General features: G+C 44.5%; 1 protein-coding gene across 2 annotated transcripts in view; it reads left to right on the plus strand.

The window, feature by feature from the left end:
- Window positions 1-12,845, plus strand: part of LRRC43 (leucine rich repeat containing 43) — a 38,656-nt gene that overhangs the window by 21,847 nt on the left and 3,964 nt on the right. For both annotated transcript variants that reach the window (XM_083151319.1, XM_083151318.1), the window contains exons 9-10: window positions 4,409-4,504; window positions 9,001-9,201. In XM_083151319.1, the coding sequence (XP_083007445.1) occupies window positions 4,409-4,504; window positions 9,001-9,201 (297 nt within the window). The remainder of the gene's footprint in view (window positions 1-4,408; window positions 4,505-9,000; window positions 9,202-12,845) is intronic.

A 12,845-nucleotide genomic window follows, 5' to 3' on the forward strand; every position in this document is an offset into this window, starting at 1 on the left:
TGAGAGCAACATAAACCAAAGACACTTCACCCTTTGAACTCAATTGCATCCAAAGACACCTCGGCCCTTATTCTGGTTGGTGCGGTCAGAGCCGCACACGGGGCTCCGACCGCACAAACCAAGGGCCGCCCACCAGACGGATCGCCACGGCCGTCCATACACGGACGGCTGGCGATCCGCTCAAAAATGGTGGAGGCTACGCCTCCACCATGGTGGGAGCTGCCCCCTGCCTTCGATGGTCGACGACCATCGAAGGCAGGCCCGCACGCCGCGGCAGCTCCCGCAAGCTCAGACCACACGGACAATCGTCCGTGTGGGAGCTTGTAAGGGGGCTGAAAGCTGACATCCGGCGACGTCAGCTTTCCGCCCCCATGTCATGGTAATGAGGGCGTCATGCCCTCATTACCATGCATACGCCCCGCGTTTGCATGGGAACGCCCATGAAACGCGGGGCGTACACATAGGGAAATGAGGGGCTGAAGCCCCTCACGCCCCTATCCGCCCCCTTTGCGGCGGACGAAATCCGTCTGCGGCGAAGGGGGCTGCACATGCGCAGAATGACCTCTGCGCATGTGCAGACAAAAAACATCGGCGGTACGGCCGCACGCGGGCCGTACCGCACGATTCTGAATAAGGGCCCTCATGAGGAACTTGGATACTTTCACAAACTTGTTTAGAGATTACTCCACAGAATGATACTGAGCGCTGATTAATTATTCAGTACTGCTGCTGTGCCAATAGGGGGATTACCATAAACCCCTAATTAAAGCTAAGAACAGGAAAAAAAGAGAGAAGGTACAGCGCTGCACTGAATGAATAAGAAATATTTAATAAAAATTAAGCATAATAAAATACATGAATACATTTCATATTACATACAAGACACACAAACATTGAACATACAGTCTCCTTTGAGAGTTAGAACTGGTTAGTGGTTGTTAGGTCAGCAATTGCATATACTATTTGCTCTAACTATGAGCCAGTTAGTAGATATTAGAGAGTTCAAGTCCCCACAGAATGTGCACATATATTGTGGTTTGATACTTAATTGTATTCCAGGGGTGTTGTGGCTTGCAATTTCAGCGATGGCTTTCTCCGACCGTTTGCGCTGTGGTCATATCTGAGATGGTTGCAATCTGCTGGGTTCAATAGCAGCCTGGTGGTCCCCTCAACGCGTTTCTCCGCCTAAAACGATCAGCGGCTTCCTGAGTCTGTAGGACCCGTTTGGTTTGGGTACCAAAAGCAGCGTCAAGTAATAACCTTGTCCTCGCTGACGCTGAGGTACCGGTACTATCACCCTTGACTGGAGAAGATATTCCACTACCTGCTTTAGACAAGCAGTCTTATGTGGATATATTGGAAGGTTCGTAGAAAAGAACGTCCTTTGAAGGACACAATGTACCCATGGGTCACCTCTTCTCACACGCAGGCATCAGAAGTTATTCCAATCTATTCCTGTGTGAAGATAAGAAATCGGCCTCCCACTCTGGAGTCCCCCAGAGGGAGGCCCATCCTGTCAAGCGGAGGGCTTGTTATGCTTAGTGGGAGGCAGTCTAGCTGCCTTGTCTAGGCTTGGACTTGGTAGCTTTTGCAGAAGTAGCTTGTTTGCCAAAAACTTGTCCTTTGGCCCTACCAGAGGGATGAAAGGGACCAAAAGTAGTAACCTTTGGTTGATGTGTAGACACCGCTGATGGCAAACAGGCTGTTTTAGCCATTGCCAGCATGGTCACTATTTTATTTAGCTCCTCCCTGAAGAGTATCTTCCCTGAAAATGGGAGCACCTTCAAGGTGCACTTAGATTCGGCATCCACTTTCCATGAAATCAGCCAAAGTATACACCTATCCATCACTGCCTCACTTATGTAGGCCACAGCTTGCATAATATATGTATCTGGGATATTAACCACTATGGTAGATTTATTATTCTCTGCCTCAGGTTCCTCAGATCCCTCTCCTCCTCATCGTCTTCAGTCTCACCATCAGAGGACTCAATAGTATCAGTCATTAAAGATGTCGACTGAGAAGACAACATATACTTAGGTAGTTTTAACCCTCACGTAGTAGCCGAAGACACTTTTTGTATGGCTAGTCTCTGTGTCAAGGCCTGCATGGTATTAGCCAAGAAATTCACCCACAGACGGGTGGATTGTGCACTAGGCATGGGGACAGGAGGAGCGGGAAATGTAACAGGAGTTAAGCAGCCCACCAATGTACCCAATAACTCTCTTGAAGGCTCTTGATCCTGAGGGGCTGGTGAAAGACCTGCAGACAGCAATTAGCACAGAGGCCATTGAGAAAAAGGTCCTGATCAGACAGACCCACTGCACATGATGTACATGAAAGCAGCCTTTGAGCGTTTCTGTTTGCAAGTAATTTTAACCACAACAGAAGTATCAGCGCAATGTGAGGCCCTATGCATTGACAGGGACCCTTGTAATGAGTGACTATGATATAATATATTGCCCCCCCCCCCCCCAGTACACATGGTCCCAGATGAACTATATCAACTACACCATATGCCAGTGGCAGGGTAGGACATAGAGTAAAGCCTGTCACAGGTGACGGATTTACAGGGGAGACTTTGCCAGTCTTCGGGAGAGTCTGTACAGCATGGAAGATGTTTGCCAGGGTCTCTGCGCGGAAGAGGGCTCAGGTGATGCAGCATTTAGGCAGGAGCATCGTAGTGAACTGTCCCTTAAAGCCGGGGGGAGGGGCTGCTGGCCAGTGCCGCCTCCCCATTGCTGGGCTTCCCCCACCAGTATGCGAGCCTATGAAAATTAAGATCAATCTCCTGCCTAATGGGGATTGATTTCCGCCTGCACTCCTTACCCTGGTAGTATAGTGGAGTCCCTGCCTCAGGGGACAGTGTCCAGCAGGAGTGTCAGAGCGGCAGTGCTGTAGTCACGATGACTACCAGTGCTGCTCGTTCAGTGTAAAAATAAGAACAATAAATATAAAAAGCTTGGGATTGCCTGAGGCAATCCCAGGAGAAAAAACAACAGGTGTGCCTGCTTCCTGCAGGCACCAACAAAAATAGGGATGGCCATCGACCATTGATGATTTGAAATCTTCAATGTTTTATGGCCATTGTTGAATACTTTTGCCATCGATGTGGGATAACCAAATGGTTTCCCTACATCGATTTTTTTTTCAAGGTGCCAGAACACAGAGTATAGCTCTGCTCCCGACCAGAAATTCCCACCCCTGAGATCTGATTGATCCACGGGCCATTCAGTCAAACATTATGGATGGTTATCCATCAGATAGTTAAAACTATCAATGGCAACTGCACCGATGGCCATCCCTAACAAAAAACTGAGGGTCCTGTGCTAGGAGGCAGGGTTGTAGGGGAGAGGAGTCAGGCATGATGGGAAGCCTACAAGCTTTGGAAATTGGTGCCCGGTCCTCTGGATCCGCCTACAAACCCAATGTCACCCTGTGTGACCAGGAACCCTGAAGAAGAAAGAAACATTACAGGATGAGACACAAAAGAGGAAGAGGGGAAAAAATAGATAAGTAGCAGACCAGCAAGACACAAATATACAATACATCACCCCGTCAGCCAGAAACAAAATAATGCCCAAAACCCATAAATCAGTCCAGATCGACAAGACATATCCCATAACATAATTAGGAGATAAAACACAAAACAAATTTGCGTAAATGTACGGATGGCAAAGAAAACAAACATAAAAATAGAAATAAAAACCAACTTGACCCTAACCCATTATATATATATATATATATATATATATATATATATATATATATATATATATATATATATATTTACACATTTTTTTATGAATTATAAAATTAAAAGAACGATCAAATACATAAATGACAATTTCCCTCTTGTAACCCTAGTGATTGATTTTGTGGTCGACCATGCCTGATTTGATTTATGTACTTTCATAGATCTCCATATGTGCCTGATATTGTTATTGTTATTTGATATTTCTGTATTCTACAAATAAAATTTCATTTTGTTTACAACAAATAAGAAAAAAATTGTATTTCACACATGAAAGAAAGTTCCTGTGCCTCTACTACCCATTTTCTGTGTAGCAGGCGCTTCCTAAGAACTTTTATTAGTGTTTGCACACTGTTGGTCTAATTTCTGTTATTATGTAATATCCAGCACCATAGAAACACAAAAACCTGTCTCTTTAACCCCTTGGTGCTTTTTGGACATGCTTAAATCTTCTAGGCTCCAGGACACTACAGCCACCCTTTTTAATTTACCAATTACACAAACTAACACCACAAGGTTGTATATTTACTAATGGACCGTTTGTCTAAACCGCTAGTCATAGATGGCTTTGACTTGCCGGGATAACCAGGAATAATGCTAGGATCTGTTACATTAAATGATATTTTTGCTAATGCACACTGCTGTTTACACTAGATTCTGTCCTGGCCTCAGGATCCAGAACAAAATGAAGTTGCCTCAAAGCTGGACAAAAAGGGAAGCGATAAAGTCAAGGCTAGAAGTAGCTCTAGGGTAAGTATCAGTGGCTTAACTATTAAGGGTGCAGGAGATGCAGCTGCTATGGAGCCTGGCCGCTAGGAGAGGCCCTTAGGTCAAGAAAGCAATCCCCTGCACTGTTATTAATTACATTTGTTTCATTAATATTGAGCATTATGAAGATTCCATACACTTTTCTTCCAGATAGGAGGGACATCTATAGCATACTTGCCTACTTTGGAATCTAGTTTCAGGGAGATTATAGTTGGTAATATAATTTTGCACAGCGTCCCCATTGAGGGTGTGTGGCATGCTCAACCCAGGCCAGAGGGCATGTCTAGTTCCATATATGGAGAGATTGTGAAAAGAGATTGTGGACGTGGCCCCTAGAAGTGTGGGTGTGTACTGCTACATCTGAGGAATCTTTTAAAATGACTTATATCCAAATGTAGATGAGCCCCAAAGCAGTTAGTAAGAGATACTATACTTGGTAAAGTGCTGGGAAATGGTGCTGATGATTCAATGTAAATGTATCTATCTCTCATTCCTTTTCCCAAAAATGTAACCGTGTAGTGTGGGCTAGGTGAAATGAGGGAGATTGCTAGACTAATGAGGGAGAGAAGGAGATTGCTGCTATTTCAGGGAGTCTCCTGCAGAATGCAGGAGGGTAGCCAACTATGATCCATAGACAGGCAGACGTGGTACTGGAGGGCGACTTTCCGGGTCGCCGGCACAAATGTGTAGACTGGCAGATCAGTCTGCTGCTTTTTGGCTGCCAGGCTAGCATTGCAGCAGCATTATCCACTGAGTGACTCCTCTTTCCCGGGCAGCTAGAGCTAGCTCATCTCCAGGCTTCTCATCCATTTACACCGAAGCCTGCAGCCACATATCCGTGATCTGCGGCCTCTCATACTTCCCCCAGTCATCGCTGCTTGACGTGCTAGTGGCGCCCCTGCGTGCAGAGCAGCGCTGCTACCTTCTATGTAAATATACCTCCAAAGGCATCACCCCCCAGCCACAAACTGTGCAAAAAAGTGAAAATAGTGCATAGCAATGATCTCTTTATCATAAAAGATACAAGGTGAGGGGGGTGTATATAAAATTGGAGGGGGGTGGGCAGACTGAATACAGCATCCTTTCCTGCCCTCTTTGTTTTGTTCCTGTCATCTAATATCTGTCCTGTCCCCAGCGTCATGCCCCTGTCCTCTCTGTCATGATCCTGTCACCTTTGTCCTTTCCCTGTCACCCCTCTCTCTTGCCCTTTGTTCTGTCCTGGTCCTTTCACCTTTGTCCTGACTTTGTGCCTGTCACCTCTATCTTGGCCATGTATCATATGTCCCTTTTTTATATGATTGGCTAATGTGTCTATGTTTTTTTTTGTTAACCTATATTGCCAATGAAGGGGGGCCCTTTCAAGATGGGGCCCTACAATGTTTTAGTTATGCCCCTGGTAAGTATAGCGAAAGCATAGCGATCAGGGCAGTTTGGCCACCTACCTGGTGGGCCAAATAGCAACTGTTGGTGCCTTCTACTCCATATAGGTAAGCTGGGAGCCTCGCCCATGTGGATGATTCACTTTGCATCCTCCTGAACAGAATCTGTTCAGCTCTCAATTTTTACAAACATTGAATTATTCAACAGTGCATAGAGTATATTATCAGTAGAAAAGGCCATTTTGTAGATGCTATATATGTGGACATGCACACATTTTAGTTTGTTATGGGGTATTTATTAGCTTCAGTAGTTTAGCCTTGTCAGTAAATAGTGAACATACTAACTACACTTTCCTTACTTCCCTGTAGTAATAATACTTTTTCTTTACTTTTTGCAAAAGGAGGTGTGGACAAACATCCCACAGTTATGCCAATTCCCCCCCCCCCCCCCCCCACCACCACCACCACCACCACCACCACCACCACCACCACCACCACCCCACCACCCCACCCAGAAGTACCCAGGACATCCAAGCTCTCTGCAGTCCTGTTGTTTGATATTTTCACAATTGATCTTTGCTATAGCTGAATTTTCTCCAGTTTTCAAATAAATAAAAAAAATATAAAATTCTATTATTTTCTCCATATGAAAGTACCTTATCGTGGTGTTTTTTTTTTTTTTTTTTTAAATACCCCTCCCAGGGTGTGTTTTTAAATTATGTGGCATGCAGGGGGGGGGGGGGAGGGGGTTTGCTAGGCACATATATACATACATGTCATCATGTATGTGATGGATTGATCCTCCGAGGATCACCAGCGCTGATTCCCAGCCACAGGAACCAGCATAGACTATTACACAGTTTATCCTGTACCCCATCCAATAGGAAGGTCGGGTGGCCACAGTGCCAGCAGTGCAATGATCCCCAAAAGTTTTTTGCCCATACTAATTATGTTGTTAATAGTCTAGGCTGCTTTCCGTAACAGAATTGTCAAATTTTTTTAACAACCTTCTGTCGACAATAACAAGCATTTGTTTTATTTGTGATAACGTAGCTGGTAGTTACGTTTAAGACATACAGTATAACACATTAATATCTCCTCACTAAAGCTGGGAGAAGGCACTGGTGAGCCTGCTGGGACATCTTCAGATCCCAGCCTTGCCTCCTCCCAGCATACAGAGAGAATAGCAATTGTTAGTACACTTCCTGTTCCTTTGTTTTTCCCTCTCTCTGTCCCACCACAACCCCACCAATCCCACCAGTTGGGCTTGTTTTGTTCAGTGTATGATCGGCTTTTGTTGTAAGTTAGAACTGAATGTGCATAAATATTATTTCTCATCGGAGATGCTGACTAACAACCCTGATGGTTTTTTATATATTTGTGGCAAATATAGTGTTGCAAAAGATAGAAAAAATGTAACTGTATTCATAAACAAGTATTGCTTGGAGCCCAGAGGTAGGCGACTCTATTGCCTCTGGGAGTTAAGGTGTCCACACACTAGAACGATTTTTTTGGCCGATATATAGTCTGATGTTTACCGATAATCGGTCGAAAATCGGCCGATTTCGGTCCGATGCGCGCTCCCGTGGATCTTTTGCTAAATCTTCTGATCTTACGTGCTGCATGAAAGATCAGAAGATTTTAACAAAAGATCCATAGGAACGCACATGGAATCTTAAGAAAAATCTTTGGTAAAGATGTGCGCTTGCCTGAAATATTTTGTCCAGGACAGGCAAAAGATTTGAAGGCTAATTTATGCGCACATCTTATGATCGCAGATCTTTCTAGTGTGTGGGCACCTTTAGACTTTTAACACTTTTGTATGTAATTATCCTGTGCCTTTTTAGAACATTTTGTGAATCAAATTTAAATCAGAATGAAAAAATATATTTTTAACTTTTTTTAACATTGTTTAATAAAAATTTTCATAAATATTAAAGACATATGGATACCTCGAAAATTAGAGCCTATATTCATGATCAGGAGAACAAAATTAATTAAAATATCTGCCAACAGTGCAATGAATGACTAAAGTTCAACGAAAGATCAGTGTGAAGATTTCATTACATGGGTTTGAGTCATTGGGTTGACCCACAAAAGGTTGACATGCATTAGGTTGACCACAGAAGGTCGACATGGCCTCAAATAGGTCACCATGCTTATGGTTGACATGGATGGAAAGTTGACACAAGCATTATGTCGACAGTGTGTAGGTCAACAGTCAAACGATTGACAGGGGTTTTCACTTTTCCCCCCCGAATGTCGACATGGTTGACATGGACACAGTATCGGTGCACCTCTCTCCTAGCACCACTCTCCACACTATTCTATTCTCCCTCTATGCCCTAGTGGATGGTAGGGCATGAAATACCGCCTGTCGACACATGTTGGCTAAAAAAAAAAAAAATGAAAAACCCCATGTCGATCTTTTGACAATAAAGTTTTTGTTTTCTTTTTCAATACTTAAACAGATCCTGCTGGGGGATTTCTGACTGTTACATTTGCATAATCTATGCAAGTGCCAGTCAGTGCAGCTGGGAAAAGCACAGCAAAGCTTCCATTATAAATGCTGCCGATGTATGATAATGACCCACTAGTAAACCTGCTCAAAGCAAAAGCTTCGAAAGCTAGTCTGCTACCTTCTATGTTTGTGTGTGTATGTGTGAGAAAAGAATGTAGTTTTACTTTCTGCCAGCAGATGGCAGTGTTTTGGAGACTCAAGAACACTAGACATATATAGATGATAATGGAACCACACCTCAATAGAGTGGTGATGCAATTAAAGATAGGAGGTTCCAGAATCTGACCCCCCCCCCCCTCAGATTTTCTTTAAAAGGTTGTTCAGGTATGGGTTCTTCTCAGAGTATATAATATATGGATTTTCCCATCGTATAGTTGAAGGGACTTACTACAGAGCAAAATGAATAAACATGTAAATAAAGGATATGTATAAAGAAGACCTGGGTGATTTGGGGGCAAGTGTACATTTGCAGGCTCTATGTACTGTTGTAGCTAGCTAAGAGCTTCTGATACTGTTAGAATCACCTATTGAAAATGATAAAGGTAGTTTAGGCTCTAAATGCATCTCTCTTATTCCAGGGAAGTAAAGGTGGTTCAAAGGGTAAGAAGAAAAAGGAAAATCTACTTGATCTCCGTCAAGATCCGCCAATCTTGAGAACTCTTGGCTCTGTCATTATGCCTTTAAAAACCCTTGTCTCAGGAGAAATGCAAACATCCACTGTGTGTAACTTTGGGGTTTTCTATACCAGCTCAGAGCCACCTCAGTGTGCCAATGACAAGGTAAAATACCAATAAAAAGAAAAAATATGTTCTCTGCAGATATAAATGTAATAAATCAACTAAGATTGATAGGTACTTGTGTATTATAGCGGCGCCCCCGATTCCCATCGTACGATGAATGTATCGCATTGCATGCCATGTACCCGATGGCATGCAATGCGATGCAACGCGATTTTGACCCCCTATACAATAAAAAATCGTATAAGCACCCTAAAGGGTGCTTTTGAGCACCCTAATGGGTGCTTACAATGTTAAATGCACCCCCACGCCACCCCCCCACTATAAACGTGAACCCGAAGCGTGGCGAGCGCAGCGAGCCCGCGAGGGGCGGCGGTACGCGTCCTACGACCTTTTCATACCCCCACTATCCACGTCGGCGTGGAGTTGAGAATAGAATAGTGTGGCGAGCGCAGCGAGCCACCGAGCCCGAAGCGTGGCGAGCCCCGCGAGGGGACGCGGATACCTTCACAGGTAAACGAGTCCCTTCGTGGGCTTCACAGGTATCCGCGTCCGCTCGCCACACTATTCTATTCTCAACTCCACGCCGACGTGGATAGTGGGGGTATGAAAAGGTCGTAGGACGCGTACCGCCGCCGCTCGCCACACTTCGGGTTCACGTTTATAGTGGGGGGGGTGGCGTGGGGGTGCATTTAACATTGTAAGCACCCATTAGGGTGCTTAACATTGTATAAGCACCCATTAGGGTGCTTATACAATGTTTAATCGCATCGCATCGTATGGCATTGTATGCCATGTACAATGGCATACAATTTTAAAATTGTATGCCATCGTGCACTATCGTACGATATCGCGTCGCATCGCATACCATCGTATGCGTTATGGTATGCGATGCGATGGGCGCCGCCAAAATACACAAGTACCGATTGATAAATTAGATGTGCTCTTTATTTAACCCATTGGGGTGTATTCAATGCCTATGGTGAGCTGTGATGGCGAGCAGTGCCGATAGCTCACCGTCACAGCTTGTGGGTCAGTATTAAACTGACCCCCCTGCACTCGCCGTTTCCACCACACTGGGTTTTTCCAGCGAGGTGGAAATGGCGAGTGCGGCCATCAAAATGGTGAGGGTCGCAGCTATATGCAGCGGGCTCGCTGCATTAGCGGCGAACCCTGCCGTTCAAGGGAATCCTCAAAGACCTCTGATGGCTAGGATTCACCCGGAACATAGAATAGGGGGTTACACAGCAATGATGACTTGTTTTCAGCGATATATATATATATATATATATATATATATACAAAAGAGAGGGTGTCCAGAGTGCGCTCTTGTGGTACCACCTAGCCACAGACTAATCGTCACAAGTAGGTGTGATCCTGCAGTCACTTTCATTCACTCCGACGAAGTTTCATATGCTTCAAATTAACACCGAAGACCTCGATCATAAAAGCAGTTCTTTATTAGAAGCCCAACGCGTTTCGTCTACACGACTTCATCAGGGGCATGGCATGGCCGAATATGGCCTGATATCCAGATAAAAGTGGTGATAATAGACAATGTTCCTTTACACGTACAATCAGTTAAAATCAGTATTGGTAGAGGTGGAGATTTAGGCCAATGGTATAAATTCAAATGTGTTTCCTTCAGATGAATGTCATTCGGTTTGCAGTGGAGTGAGCATCCACATTCCCCTACTGCGGATTTTACGTTTTTTCCCCTTCGCTGAATGCGAGAAAGGAAGTTTTTTCCCCATGATTGTGGGTTAAAATCCATACCCTTAGATCTCACCCTCTTGGGTATATGTGCCTTTCTATCTACATCTGAAGGAAACACATTTGAATTTATACTATTGGCCTAAATCTCCACCTCTACCAATACTGATTTTAACTGATTGTACGTGTAAAGGAACATTGTCTATTATCGCCACTTTTATCTGGATATCAGGCCATATTCGGCCATGCCATGCCCCTGATGAAGTCGTGTAGACGAAACGCATTGGGCTTCTAATAAAGAACTGCTTTTACGATCGAGGTCTTCAGTGTTAATTTGAAGCATATGAAACTTCGTCGGAGTGAATGAAAGTGACTGCAGGATCACACATACTTGTGACGATTAGTCTGTGGCTAGGTGGTACCACAAGAGCGCACTCTGGACACCCCCTCTTTTGTGTATTCTATCCTTTGTCTCTCACTAACAGGAGAGTCGCTCCAGAGGTGCAGCTGGTCGAAAGACCGATCTTAGCGCAATTCCCTAGACCATATTGTGTGTTTTTATATATATATTCCGTCAGCAAATGATACCGAGGGGATTCCGGATTCGTAATGCACCAACAATCGGCCGGTTCAACCCAGACTTTTGTCTTAAATGGGTCGGAATACTCAATAAGTGCAGCAACGATCTCATGCTTCTCGTGATTGAAGAATCCACACGGGAACTAACACTTATCAAGGATAAAATATCCACACTAGAAACCAAATTTGACATCCCGACTATACGTACAAACAACCCTGACTGGATCCAAGCCTTAGACCTAAAAATCCATAAGTATAAACAGGATCTCCTTAAATTCAAAGCGAACAAACTGAGTACAGTTACAAGAGATTATGAGGAGAACCGCGTATATCGGTGGCTAATGGGTGGTGATTCTCAACCTCGATCCCAACAACGCGGAGGCAATTATGGGTACCGACGCAGAAGGGAGAATCGAACCAGAGACAACCCTATGTCTAATTCAGACAGCGATTTTAGGCTAAGAGACTCAGACGATCCATCACAAAGATCTGCTGCCCCTTTAGATGGGACACAAGAGGCCCCCAAACAAGGCCGAAACCGAGGACGTCCACCCGCAGGGGGGGCCAAAACTCGAGGGTCCAGAGAGCTAAGGGCCCTAGCCCTGAATTAATATATAATTTGTCGCAGCATAACCTATCATCGGCTGAATTAAAGGTGTTGAACCGTGGTTTATCGTTTATACCCACCAATGTACACCACGAATTCCAATGGCAGGTGGATAAATACCGGTTTGAATGTAATTTACGCTTAAAAGAGCATTTTCAAAACCAACCACAGCCTGAAACTACCACCGACATACAGCAGTTCATCCGTTCCAGATCTGTATCCACTTTTGATCCTGCCTCCAGCAATAAGTCCATACCCACCTTTTCACGACTTATTGATTCCGCCGTGGTCAAATTTAATGCAGCGAAGCCGTCCATCAATCATAACATGTCACGGGAGGAAAGAGATGCATTAATCAAATTGTCCACCTATCAGCATATTATTATCCGCCCTGCAGACAAAGGGGGTGCGACAGTGATTCAGGATCTCACAGCGTACAAAAATGAATTAGGAGATCAACTATCCGACATTAATACCTACTGTCAACTACCCAGTGATCCCACTAAAACGTACAAGCATGAATTGGATTGCATATTACAGCAAGCAGTCACCAATGGTACTTTGGATTCCACTTTAGCCGCTGCATTAACCCAAAATCATCCCAAGGTACCCCTCATTTATACAGTTCCCAAGATCCACAAAAACATCAGCAAACCCCCCGGCCGCCCCATTATCTCGGCTAATTCATCCATTTACCAACCCGTTTCTAAATTACTCGACATCATTCTGCAACCGCACATCCAAGCACAAGAAACATATATAAAGGACACCACGGCCTTTCTCACCA

The sequence above is a fragment of the Crinia signifera genome, chromosome 1 (assembly GCF_055691185.1).
Source record: "Crinia signifera chromosome 1, ASM5569118v1, whole genome shotgun sequence".
Taxonomy (NCBI): domain Eukaryota; kingdom Metazoa; phylum Chordata; class Amphibia; order Anura; family Myobatrachidae; genus Crinia; species Crinia signifera.